A 13,026-nucleotide genomic window follows, 5' to 3' on the forward strand; every position below is an offset into this window, starting at 1 on the left:
AGTTGAGCATGCAGCCACAGCCCGGTGGCCCGACCCGAAGCACGGTTTTTTGGCCCGGCCCAACCACGGCACGGCCCGGTGTTGTGCAGGCCCGCGCCGGCAGGCGGCACGGCACGACCCGGCTTTTGGCCACAGGCCCGGTAGAGGCCCACTAACTTGCCTACCATATATAATGTGCAACTCCTAACCCTAATGCCTAGTCCCCATCCCTTGGTACTCCTCCCGACACCGCCTGTGCTCCTCACTCGAATCCCCTCGCCTCGCACCGTCGTACTCGTATGGATCTCCCGCACGCCCCTCGCGCGCCACCTCCACGCGACGCGGACGCGCCGCCAGCCCACCGTCTCCTCTTCCCTCCTCCCCCTCCGGCATGGGCGTCGCCGCAGCCCTGTCGTTGCGCGCGGATCTCGAGCTCCCTCCCTCCTACCCACCCCCATGCGGTGGTCTCGAGCTCCCTCCCTCCTCACGACGTGGTGGCCTCAAGCTCCCCGCGCGACGCGGAGGCGGCGTAAGGTGGCATGGACGCGGACCTCGGGTAGGCCCGGACTGCTAAAAGGGCCGTGCTTTCTAGGCCGACCCGGCATGGAAAGTGGCTCGACAGGCCGTGCCTGGGCCGTCGGCCAGGCACGAAGGACTGGGGCGGCACGGCCCAGGGCACGCCGGGCCCTACCGTGTCGTGCTTGATCAGGCCATGCCTGGCACGGGCCGGGCCGGGTGGCCCGGTTGCTCATCTATATGAACGATGTGGTGCGCCATCCATCAGTCGTTTTGCTGCGGCCAGCAAGGATGCATGCAGCCCACCTATGGAAGTACCTATGCTTATTGGAGAGAGTTACATTGTCGCAACGGTGTACTTTGGTTTCCCTATGACTATGAGTTACTAGTTGTCCCCATCCCCCCTCTCTCTCGGCTTGTAATACCCCAAAGCTATAACTCCTTTGGCTGAGCAAAAAAAAAATTTACGTTGCTCCTAGTCAACCATAGATGGCAAGCACTTTTTAGGGAAAAATAGTTATAGTTTTGATTAAAAAAAATCAAAACCGTTTTTTAGGGGGGCAAAAAGGGCTCCAGAAAGAAATCATGCGTGGATTATATATGTCTTTCAATCGTAAGGTATGTACATCGATAGACCGAGTCTGACTCGGACGACGAGCCAACAATTTCATTGATCTCAGCAATGCAATGCTAACTCGTCATCAGCTTGCTTGAGCTGATCAACGAAGGATGCATCTAGTGGCTATATAGGCCATCGGCAGAGCAGAAGGCAGGTCGTTGAACAGATCGAGCGGAGCTTGCACAACAAAACCAAAAGCAAAAAACGTATTGGTCGTCGTCATGGATCAATACATGGATCAGTAGACTTCGACGTTCCATTGCTCGCCCTTCTTGAGCTGCTTCTTGTACTCCATCCAGTCGATCCCTGATGGATGATAATGATGCATGCATGCATGCATGGTTAACCAAACCAATGCAGCAAATTAAGCAAAGCATCGAGAAGAGATGACAATACAATGCAACATGTGTAAGCTAGTAGCGTAGTCCAAATGTACAATGCAATGCAACAAACACATGCATGTGTGCGTACCGTCCTTGGCTGCAAGGTCGACCATGATGTCGTCGATGCCCTTCTCCATGCCCTTGAGCCCGCACATGTAGACGTAGGTGTTGTCCTTCTTGAGCAGCTCCCACAGCTCCTCCTTGTACTCCGCCATCCGCGTCTGGATGTACATCTTCTCCCCGGCCGCGTTCGTCTGCTCCCGGCTCACCGCGAAGTCCAGCCGGAAGTTTTCAGGCGCCATCTCCTTCATCTTCTCCAGCTCCTCCTTGTACAGCAGGGTGTCGCTCGTCGGGACTCCCAGGAACAGCCACGCAAGACCGGTGTACTATATAATTTCAGTTAGTTCATTCCATTCCTCACACTAATTTGTATGTAAATTGCATTATTATCTGTCTCTGTTGTTTAATTGGGACTGGCTGAGAGCACAGATGCACACTCACCTTGTAGTCCTCGTGCTCCTCAAAGAACATCTTCCACAAGAAGGAGCGGAACGGAGCGATACCAGTACCCGTTGCGAGCTGCATATATACATCAGGATTCAGGAGCGGACATGTTCAGTTATCGATCTGTCTGATGGTCATTCAGTTTATCAGCGTGTGCAGGAATCATGCATATATATGCATGGTGAAGATGAGCTGGTTGCACTGCAAATTAAACAGATAGATAGCAATTCCATTATTATATTCATGGATGGATAAGATGAGATGAATCACCATGATGATTGTTGCATTGGGGTCTTTGGGCATGAGCATCTCCTTGCCCACTGGCCCTGTGATCTTCACCTCAGCGTCTGGCTTCAAGTCACCTGCATGCACAGGACATATATCAGACAACGAGACAGCGTACAGGTGAGATCCTTTGAACACACATCTCCGATCCCTTGAAAAACGACTCTAATCCCTAATTTGACAGGTTCTATGCTTAGTCTGCATGGAACAATTGAATCGAATTTGAACAGAAGAGAGAGAGGAAACAAAACTGACAGAGGAAGTTTGAGCAGACTCCTTTGACGATCTCCCCTTGATCGTTGGTGTAGACTAGCCTCTTCACGCACAGCGACACCTATACACATATACAATAACAAAAGTTTTTTTAATTATTGTTTTAATTAATTTGGATAGATGACGTCGTGTATATATTTTAAGAAAGAGCGGCAAATCTGGTGTATATATTACACAAAGAAAAAACAAAAAGTTTGAAAATTACAGGACTAGTAGTCCCCCCCAGTTCTGGTTGCGAAAACCTGCCACTATGCCTAACCAGACAAGAGACAACTACCAGAAAGAACTGCAGAACCAGGGAGGCCACTGAAAGCGACCAAAGAAACGCACCACAGGAAAAAGTTGCCATATGATGTTCTTGTAATTAATGGTAATATATATAATTAATTGTTGGCGATGCATATATGCAGCTGCATGCAAGCAACTCGAAGATGGCTCACCGTCTTGGAGTCGCCGAAATCTCCGAGGGCGCTGCTGGCGATGGAGTAGAGCCTGAGCTTGTGCGGCTTGCCGTTCTTGTCCTCGCCGTCCGCGATGATGCCGATGGACTGCCCCTCTCTGTAGGGGACCTCGCCTGCATGCACACCCCATGTTTATATATATATATATCATAACACATGTAAATATACATACACCAATTTTAAAATTTTAATCTCTATCTTGCTTGTATGCTTAGCACGGTGATGCCAGCTGCATGCATGACCATATCTTATCTTATCCTAGTAGCTTACTAATTAGAGAGAGAGAGAGAGAGAGAGAGAGAGACGAGGGTAGAGATGAGTAGAGTGTAGAGAGACTAGTAAACTACATATACTACGTACCTTCGGTGCTGAAGACCATGTGCCACGTCTCCCCGGGCGCGTCGTCGCCGGTAATCCTAGCGTTGGACAAGCACCTCCCGATGTACGGCTCCTTGGGCCTGTACTTGTTGGTGACCACGCCCTCGTCCTGCTTCTTGGACACCTTCTCCTTCTTCACCGCATCCGCCTCCGCGGTCTCGGTGCTGGACACCTGCACTCGCACCGCGCGGGCGCCGTGCCGCCGCCGCTGCGGGTACAAGGACAGGAACTGGAGGTGGCTGCATGGCGACGACGGGGACGCCGCCTTGGCCTTGGCAGCAGCAGCTGGGGACGACGAGGAGGACAGAGAGACGGCCGCCGCGGTCACGGCAGCCATGCTGGCGGCGTCTTGCTGGCGAGGTGCGTGGGGTCGAATGAAGAAGGGGACCAAAGGGCCGTAGCTAGCTAGCTAAAGCTAAAGTAGAGGAGAGGATTGGATTTGTAACGGTAACAGTATTGGAAGATGATAGGCGAGGAGAGGAGGGGAGCCAGCGATGAGGAGAGGAGATGAGTGGAAGAGAGACGAGGCGGGGAGCAAGTGGCTGCTGCCCGCTCACTGACTGTCTCTCTCCCTCACAGGACCAGTGCTCCAGGCCAATAAGCCAGTGCCACGTCGGGTTGGGATCGGCTCGCTAAAAGACAGGCAGCGACGACGATATGCATACGAAAACAAATCCCCAACGGAATTGATAGGAACACAGGGCGTCTGGACCGCTTCAATTTGCGTTCCATTTACAACCACTAGATCACTAGACCGATGCTTATCGGTATGGAATTTTTTTATTTTCAATTTTAAAAAAAAAGAAATTTAAATCTAATCCTAGCTATTTTTATTTTTAAATCTAACATGTTTCGCGCCAGATTCCCTAGCGCGGCAAATACACACTGTCGTGCAAGGCCGGCTAGCACGACAGGCCTATCACCGTGGCGGTCGACCCCCTGCTGACCTATTGTCGTGGCACCCCCTGATGTGCCGCCCCACCTAGCACGGTAGGGTGGTATACAGAGGCACGCACTAGCTCCCCTTCTCTCTTCCTGCTCATCTTCCTCCTTGGGCTGCACCTCTATTTCCTCCCTCCTCGCCACCTCCCCCTCTCAAACATCGATTTCCCCTACTCAAGTCAAAAGAAGGCGAAGGTGAGACCTCTCATACAAGGTATGTGCCCTAGTTGTACTTTCACACATCAAAATCTTTGCATATGTAGTGTCTAGAGTTTCATGGTACAAGGCTACACCAATTCCTAAATCTCTAGGTCCTTAATGAACTATGGTATATTTGATGGTGTCGTAGTGACGAATTAGAAAACATTAGATTCATTTATGGAACGATTAATTTTATTTCTAATAATGTATGATGCAATAAGGGAAACATTAGATTCATTTGTTAGTACTCTCTGTTTTGAAAGATGGAGGACATGTGGCGTATGGTGAAGTGGCCAAAGAGACATCGTCCCAAAGTTTTATACCAGGTCACGGCAGCCATGGCTGGTGTCCTAGCGAGGTGGGGTCGAATGGAGGGGAACGAAGGGTCGTAGGTCGTAGCTATCTACAGTAGAGGAGACGAGAGGATTGGGTTTGTATCTGTTGTAGTATTGCAAGAGGAGAGGAGAGGAGATGAGTGGAAGAGAGACGAGGTGAGGAGCAAGTGGCTGGGTCAGCTCGACTTGCTAGAAGATGGACAGCTTCAGCAGTATGTATGCATAATAATATTTCTATTTATATATATACATCTCTAATTCGAAATATATAATTATGGACACACATAGACATATGTACTTGTGTTGTACCGGAGCTATAATTTTTCGTCCACAACTACGACGATGCACGTGACTTGCGATTTAGACGTACACATTAAGAAATCTGTAAATCTAATTATACATAAATATAAATACCGTTTCATGATATTTATTACCTCTCATGTAGATCTAGTTTACAGAAACATAATAAAATTGGTTTCACTTTTTTTAATACGTGTGTGACTCTGATGATTTGATCATTTTTAGAAAATATTGAAAAGCTAACAAATGTTTTTGCATTAGATTCCCGTGAATGCAAAAATCGGGCAGGCAAAGCAGGGGTGTGGGACCAACTATAAACGACAACATACTTTATAGCAAAACCATTTATGAATGGTTGCTCTTGATCTGATTTGATGGAAGAAGGATGACGCGTTGACTAAATCGGGCGCGCGGTTAGAAAATCACGGCGTACGAGTTTTACGCGCGTTGGAGCTCTAGCGGCGCAGATGATAACCGTTGGTATTTTTTAGATGTAATAATAAAATAATATAATAGGTAGAAGATAAGGACGGGTACATTGGTGGTGTCTAATAGACAGTCTCATAAATTGTCACGTAATCTTGAAACGACCTAACAAACAACCTATACAATAAGTCATCTTTTAAGTTCTCTGGTAGTAACATATAATTCGTAAAATTATGCATAGACCAAATGAATGATAGGATCATATATGATCATAACCAGTGGCGGAGCCAGAATTTCAAACTTGGATATTCCCACTTCCACAAAAATAATTGAATATCCCACAAAGTGGGCTACTCTGGGAAGGTGGAAGTTTGGAAAGTAGGCCGAAAGCCCGTTCATTTGATTATTTCGGGCTGCAATCAACGAAAATACTGCAGAATATTGCAACATATACATTTATATACAAGTACATACACATATATACATGAAAGTATCCAAAAAAGTTGGGTATTCCCGGGAATACTGGGGAATACCCTTAGATCCGCCCATGATCATAACGATGTAGCTTATTTATGTCATTGAGTCGTGTAGACATTACCATATAGGATTATAAAATATGCTATTCATTACAAATCTGATATAACCGTGCAAATTATGCAAGAGATAATCAAATGGGCCGATATTTATTGCAAAGCACTTGGTACACATTTAAAAGATCATATAAATCAGAGTTTAGCTATTGTGCCTATTCTGAAGACGACGATGACATATATGTTCAACTAAATCATTACTAAGTTGGGTATGTGTCTCTCGATCACGGATTGCAGCATTTCTTTGTAGTACTCTAGAAAAGCACATGTTGTTCCCTATACGGACTACTGGTGGTAGAGCATATATATGATAGCCCTCCTGGAGTTGAGTTTAAATCAAAAGACATTGCACCTGGCTGTCTTTGGTCTTCAATAATCATATTGTGAAGAATAATACAAGCTTGCATGATTTTATCAACATCTACCCTTTTCCACTTACGTGTTGGACGATCAACTACCGGATACAGGATCTTTGTCGAGTGCCAGGGGCACTCGGCGAAGCCCCCAAAACACTCGGCAGGCAAACGACACTCGGTAAACGTTTTGACGGCAAACGCTAGTTTGCCGAGTGTTTTTTGTCGCGCACTCGGCAAAGACGTTGCCGAGTGCCCCAAAAACACTTGGCAAACAATTTTTCAGAAAAAAAACAACCAGTCGTCTTCTCCTCGCCGCGCCGCCACCACGCCGCACCACCACCAGACCGCACCACCACCACGCTGCGCCACCACGCCGGGGCCGGATCTGGTGGAGGCGGTGGAGGAGCGCCGCCGGGAATGGGAGAGGCAGGGGGAGCGTCGCCATGCCGAGAGAGGAAGGGGGGAGGGCACCACCGCCGGGAATGGGAGGGGGAGGGCGCCGCCGCGCCGGGAGAGGAGGACCGCGCGCCAGATCCGTCCGCCCGCGTCGGGGTCGGATCCGGCCTCCCCGTGCGCCACCGTCGCCGGATCCGCCCGCGCCGGGGCCGGATCTGGTGGAGGCGGTGGAGGAGGGAGGGAGGTGCGCCGCCGTGCAGGGAGAGGCAGGGGGAGCGCCGCCGCATCGGGAGAGGCGGGCCGCACGCCAGATCCGTCCGCCCGCGTCGGGGCCGGATTCGGCCTCCCCGTGCGTCACCGTCGCCGGATCCGCCCACGCCGGGGCCAGATCTGATGGAGGCGGTGGAGGAGGGAGGGAGGTGCGCCGCCGTGTAGGGAGAGGCAGGGGGAGCGTCGCCATGCCGAGAGAGGAAGGGGGGAGGGTGGGCTGCGCCGGCGAGGGAGGAGGGGAGGCTGGGCCGCGCCGGCGAGGGAGGAGGGGAGGGCAGGCCGCGTCGGCGCCGAGAGGGAGGAGGGGGCGGCGCGTGCGCGGAGAAGGGGAGGGGACATGTGGACGCGGCGCGGGGAGACGGGGAGGGGGCCGTGCGGGGATACCTAGGGCGCGTCCACTGGAGGTTAAAAAAAGATTTTTTTCGTTTGCCGAGTGTCCTAGATCTGGGCACTCGGCAAAGTTTTTTTTTTCTTCTCCTTCTTTCCCAAATTTTTTTTTTCCTTTGCCGAGTGTCCTAGATCTGGGCACTCGGCAAAGATTTTTTTTTCTTCTCCTTCTTTCCCAGAAAAAAAAGATTTTATTTCTTTGCCGAGTGCCCTGGATTTGGGCACTCGGCAAAGTTTTTTTTTATTTTTTTCTTCTCTTTCTTTCCCAGAAAAAATATTTTACTTCTTTGCCGAGTGTAAAAAAAACACTCGGCAAACCCCATCTTTGCCGTGTGTTTTTTTTTACACTCAACAAACCTCCTCTTTACCGAGTGTTTTTTTTTTGCCGAGTGTTTTTAGCACAGCACTGGACAAAGAACTTGTTTGCCGAGTGTCCAAGAGAATACACTCGGCAAACATAAAAACACTCGGTAAATTTGGCGTTTCCTGTGCACAATGTTAAATCGAGATTGCAACACCCCAAATGCACGCTCAATATCTTTCCTTGCACTTTCTTGCTCTTGTGCATAAACTGTGTCCTTATCACTTTGGGGGGCTACTATCGACTTCACAAAGGCAGCCCGCTGTGGATATATTCCGTCGGCGAGATAGTAACCATTGTTATATTGTTTTCCATTGACGGAAAAATGCACTTGAGGTGCTTCACCTTTCAATGCTTGTATGAACAAAGGCGAGTGGTTCAGTACATTGATGTCATTGTTAGCACCAGCAACACCAAAGTAACTATGCCATATCCGAAGATCATGTGTAGCAACAGCCTCAAGAATCATAGTAGGAGCATGCTTGTGACCGCTAGTGTATTGTCCTCTCCATGCAACCGGAATACTTTCTTTTGTCTCGGAATACTTTCTTTTGTGAGATCCATTAAGGTCCTCATTGTATGCATGCCACTTTGGTTGATCTCGAAGAACCTTCCAACAAGCTTCAAGTTTAAACTCACCATCATCAGACTCTTCCTCATAGAAAACCTTGGCATTGTCCATTACCTGCTCATCAGACTCCCCACTGCCACGAAATCGCTCTGCTTTTATCCAACAGCCTTGAAAGTAATTCACACTTTTGTTCACACGATGCCATTATTCCTTCAGTTGCTTAATTTCTCTGGTTCTATCATCTGGAGTCGTGCTGTTGAACATGGCAGTTACTGATACCCAATATTGATCATTTCTCTTCCAGTTTCCTTTAACCATATCGTTTGAGTTTTTCAACCAAGCACTAACCTACATGTCAACATAGATGGTTATAAGATGCACAAACATATTATACAAAAGATGGGTACGTATGTAGAGAGTATACAGGGATTTTACCAGTCTCATGGTTTCATTAGGTGTCCATATCATCCTCTTGGCAGGCCTACTTCCTCTGGTCTTTTTTGTGAACGTGCTTGGACTGCCTCCATTACCATCAATGTTATCAATGTCCACTACATGAGCAGCGGCAGCCTGGGAACCAAGTACTGAATGTGGTGTGTTTTCTTCAGGCAATGAATGAGATGACTTTGCTTTAGCCATCTGTGGTTGTTGTGCCTCAAATGAAGCATATTGAGCACGGCTACTCGTGTTAACAAAATTACCCGACATGGGTGCCTGGTGACGATTCTCTTGAAGTGAGTAGTTCGAAGAACGTTGCATGAAATTTAGAAAACCACCAGGTGGGTACGAACTCATATCACTGGAGAAAAAATAATGAATATGTTATGCATTTATGCTACCCAAAAAAACTTAAAGTGCAAGTAGTCATAGCATAGCAAATATCTGGAAACTGATTTTCAGTTTCGCAAGGAAAGGCACAGGACTACCATGTATTAGATGTCAGTATCAGTTGACATTAAAATCTTGCAATATGATATCCGTATAAATTAGTAAGCAAACTGGAAAAAGCAAACAACTATAATAATGGTCCTAAATAAGCAGTCTAAACACTCACCAAAAAGAATTAAGCAATATGTTCATTCTTTCTCTCAAAATGCATCCAAATTACTCCCTCCGATTCCAATCAGTACAGATTCGAATCAGTACAGATGCCATACGTACCTTTCCTCTTGCATCGAACAGCTTGACTGCTTGAGGCACTCAGATCTGAGTTTTGGACCATGGGGGCAGAATAGTTGGCCAGCATCGGTAGCCATGTCGATTAAGTGTCAAATGAACCAGGAGTGGCTTGCGCTGCTGGGGTTGTGGCTGTCGCCGGTGCCGCTGCCGCTGCCGCTGCCGCTGACGGCGATGGAAGTTCAAGGGGCATGCTCGTAGCCTGGGCCAACGGGGCGAGGCGCGGCAGGTTCGGGCGCCGGGGACGGCCACCATTTTTGGCAGCACGCATGGATAGCATAGGAGACATCCCTATTTTCATCTGGGGGTCTTAATTATCACTAACCATCAAATTAAATGTGAATAACCTGTCCTCCTCTCTTTGAAACAAGGGGCGCTTCCGGTTCTGTGCGTGCTTCAAACAATTTTGTCTTCTCCATATTACCATATCTCTAGAGTCAATAATTTTCTACGAGGACTGAACTCAATCACTTGCTGCCGTTACTCAACAGTTTTCTGTTGAGGTCTATCCCGTAGAGGTAGTCAAATTGGATCAGTGATCGATTTCTAGGTTTCGTCGTAAACCTAATTGGTTACTTCTAATTACGTAAATCAATAATTCAAACCGCACTCAAATGTAGGGCATTTTCCATTGATATAGAGATTTTTGTACCAGAAACAATAGTATCTTCAATTATAGCCCCTCTGGGATGCATAAAAAATGGTAGACTACCCCTCCAAACAATTCACACTAAAATTGATTATTGCTGCTATCCAATTCGAACTATCTATGGAGTATTAGGTGTCAAAATTTGGATATTCGTAGAAGAAAAATAACTAACCATGTCTTCCCATTCCGCTCTACTGCTGCGTGCGGTCGCCGTGGGCAGCGCCGTCGGAGAGGGATGGCTGAGTTTTGGGAGCAGAGAAATTAGGAAGAGGAAGTTGCAGTCTGCAGATGAGTTAGATACGAAGAAAAGGAAGTGCATTGGCGCCATGGACGAATAATTTTTGGCGCCAGAAATAGGAGCGAGGAAGAATTTGGCGCGAGCAAAGGGATTTGGCGCAGCGCCGCGGCGGATCCAGCGAAACGACTTCGGCGTACAATGGATCGGATGTCGTCTCATCCAGCGAAGATGACGGACATGAGCTCGTTGTTTCACGAGACAACGGCTTGACTTTCTCTCTCCTTTCTCTTTCTTCCACATCATCTAAAATTGTACGTGGCGCTGCATGAGACCGTCTATAAGACCGCTGACATGTACCAATGTACCTGCCCTAAACAGAGATAGAGGAGAGATATGCAATTGCGTGTTGCGTCCTGGCGTCCTGCCGGTGATTCTTCGGTCCGCATCGCGTAGATGACACACCAATTCATTTTTTCTGAACGAAAACCGTGGGGCATACACTCCCCCGACGGCACATCAATTCATTGGTTGCCATGTCCTCTTGTGCGTTGGAAATGTCTCCAAGAAAGATTCTTTGTTCAAGTGTCCATGATCCGCGTAGCTCTCACTACAACGACCTATAAAACGAAACGGCAATGGAGCGATCTCTCTTCAAAGTTGGATACGAGCAGCAATCGAAGCGGCTAGCTAATCTCCTAGAAAGCAGCGTCGAGTCCGATCTCAAGAAGCAAGCAATGTCGCCGGTGCGCAACAGCAACATGTTCGACCCGCTCTCCGACTTATGGACGCCCACCGAGCAATGCCCCGTCCTCACCAACGTGAGCATCGACTGGAAGGAGACCATTGAGGTACCACGTGTTTAGGGCCGACCTCCCCGACGTCGAGAAAGAGGCTGCCAAGAGGTCAAGGTAGAGGACAACATTCTCGTCATCAGCGACCACCGCGCCAAGAGGAGACCGGCAAGGACGAGGCACAAGGACGAGGCATGGCGCCTCGTCAAGCGTAGCAGCGCAAGTTCCAGAGACTGAAAGACGGTACGGTTCCACCTGCCGCGCGGCGTCGAGCTGGACCAGGTGCACGTGTCAAGAAGCCGCAGATCAGGGCCGTCCAGTCTGGTTGATGATCAGTTCACTGCATGTCTGCATGCATGGACACGATCACAAATATAGGGAGGGTCAAGCTCTCAAGCTGTAATAAAAAAAAAAGTCTATAATTCCTGCCGGCGGTGGGATTAGAAGAATAAAACTGTCTATCTATATATGTTCATCGTTTGTGTATCTAATAAGTGTTGTATTTTGGTGATAAATGCTTCTGCAGCTAGCCATGGCTACCGAGATTGGGATGAGGATTTTTTTATTTTCGTATTTTTAGAGGTGTGGGGCGGAGATAAAACTTGCGCAAGAGCATATTGCAACCATGGCAGATTGGAGGGAGTAATACGTCTATGAGGCGATGGCAGCTATGTTGGGACATGAGGATAAGTCCAATGTTAATTTTACAATAACCTCGTTTTACTTCATGAAAAATGCAAAGCAAACACTACATGGTGTCATTATGTTAGGTAATTTTACATGAAAATCTTCAATGATAATAATTATACATTTAGTGAACAGACTGTACAATTATATTTAGACAAATAAATTATTTTCTTATTTTTAATACAAGTCTGATATACAAGGATTGGTTGCTAGTTTAATCTAAAATACGAAGGGAAAGGCTAGCGCTTGAACGTCTGGACGGGGCTAGCGTCCGGACGCCCGCGCCACACGCCTGCTTCACGTGGGGTCCCACGCCGTGTCGTGTCCCACGCCTAAGCCCAGCAGCTGCAGCAGGCGACTCCTATAGAGATAGGGTCCACTCCAAAATGTGCAACACTAGATTTATTTTTATAACATCCAGAGAAAACATTTGCAACATATGTCCGAAACAGTTGAAACACTTGCAACATACGTCTGAAACACGAGGGAAACACCTGTGTAGCCATTGCAAAACATATGCAACATCTAGATAAACACTTGCAACATATGTGTGAAAATATACAACATCCGAATGAAATACTTGCAACATAAGTGTGAAACATATGCAACACCTAGATAAAACACGACATGCTAAAAATTCAATGATCTCATGATTATGTCTTTTCAAGAACAAAGTAACCTTTCGCTATACTTGATTATCATAAAAAAATATTTATGTATAGTTAGATTGATGATTAAGAAGAGTTTAGTTGCTAGAGAAAACTAAATGAAGTCCTAATTTAGTTTACACACTGGTGCTTCCATTCATACATAAAAAGGCACTATCTAGCTTTTTGTCCATTTCATGAAGACTCGTATAATCGTGAATTGTTATGGAACTATTTTTTGTGGACGTCACGTTCAAAGTATTATGTTTTAATAGTACAACATGCGATTTAAATTTGAATTGTTA

At 47.4% G+C, this 13,026-nt stretch overlaps 1 protein-coding gene across 1 annotated transcript; it reads right to left on the reverse strand.

Annotated features, from left to right (window-relative positions):
• Positions 1-1,066: 1,066 nt before the first annotated feature.
• Positions 1,067-3,872, reverse strand: LOC136534689 (ferredoxin--NADP reductase, leaf isozyme 1, chloroplastic-like). Its single transcript, XM_066527074.1, has 7 exons — positions 3,381-3,872; positions 3,000-3,133; positions 2,542-2,620; positions 2,272-2,363; positions 1,999-2,076; positions 1,586-1,883; positions 1,067-1,420 (listed from the first exon to the last, which is right to left on the reverse strand). Exons 1-7 carry the CDS (start codon positions 3,733-3,735, stop codon positions 1,353-1,355), a joined length of 1,104 nt encoding a protein of 367 aa, XP_066383171.1. The 5' UTR covers positions 3,736-3,872; the 3' UTR covers positions 1,067-1,352.
• Between the last annotated feature and the right edge of the window lie 9,154 nt (positions 3,873-13,026).

Source organism: Miscanthus floridulus, unplaced genomic scaffold (genome assembly GCF_019320115.1).
Source record: "Miscanthus floridulus cultivar M001 unplaced genomic scaffold, ASM1932011v1 os_2181_1_2, whole genome shotgun sequence".
In the NCBI taxonomy this organism is placed as follows: Eukaryota; Viridiplantae; Streptophyta; class Magnoliopsida; order Poales; family Poaceae; genus Miscanthus; species Miscanthus floridulus.

Bases quoted from the DNA above. Each gene is read 5' to 3' on its own strand.
- LOC136534689 (XM_066527074.1), bottom strand. From the start codon at position 3,735: ATGGCTGCCGTGACCGCGGCGGCCGTCTCTCTGTCCTCCTCGTCGTCC. The intron at 2,077-2,271 runs GTGATTCATCTC...GTATATATGCAG, and splicing joins CCAATGCAACAATCATCATG to CTCGCAACGGGTACTGGTAT. The intron at 1,421-1,585 runs GTACGCACACAT...ATCATCCATCAG, and splicing joins CGACCTTGCAGCCAAGGACG to GGATCGACTGGATGGAGTAC.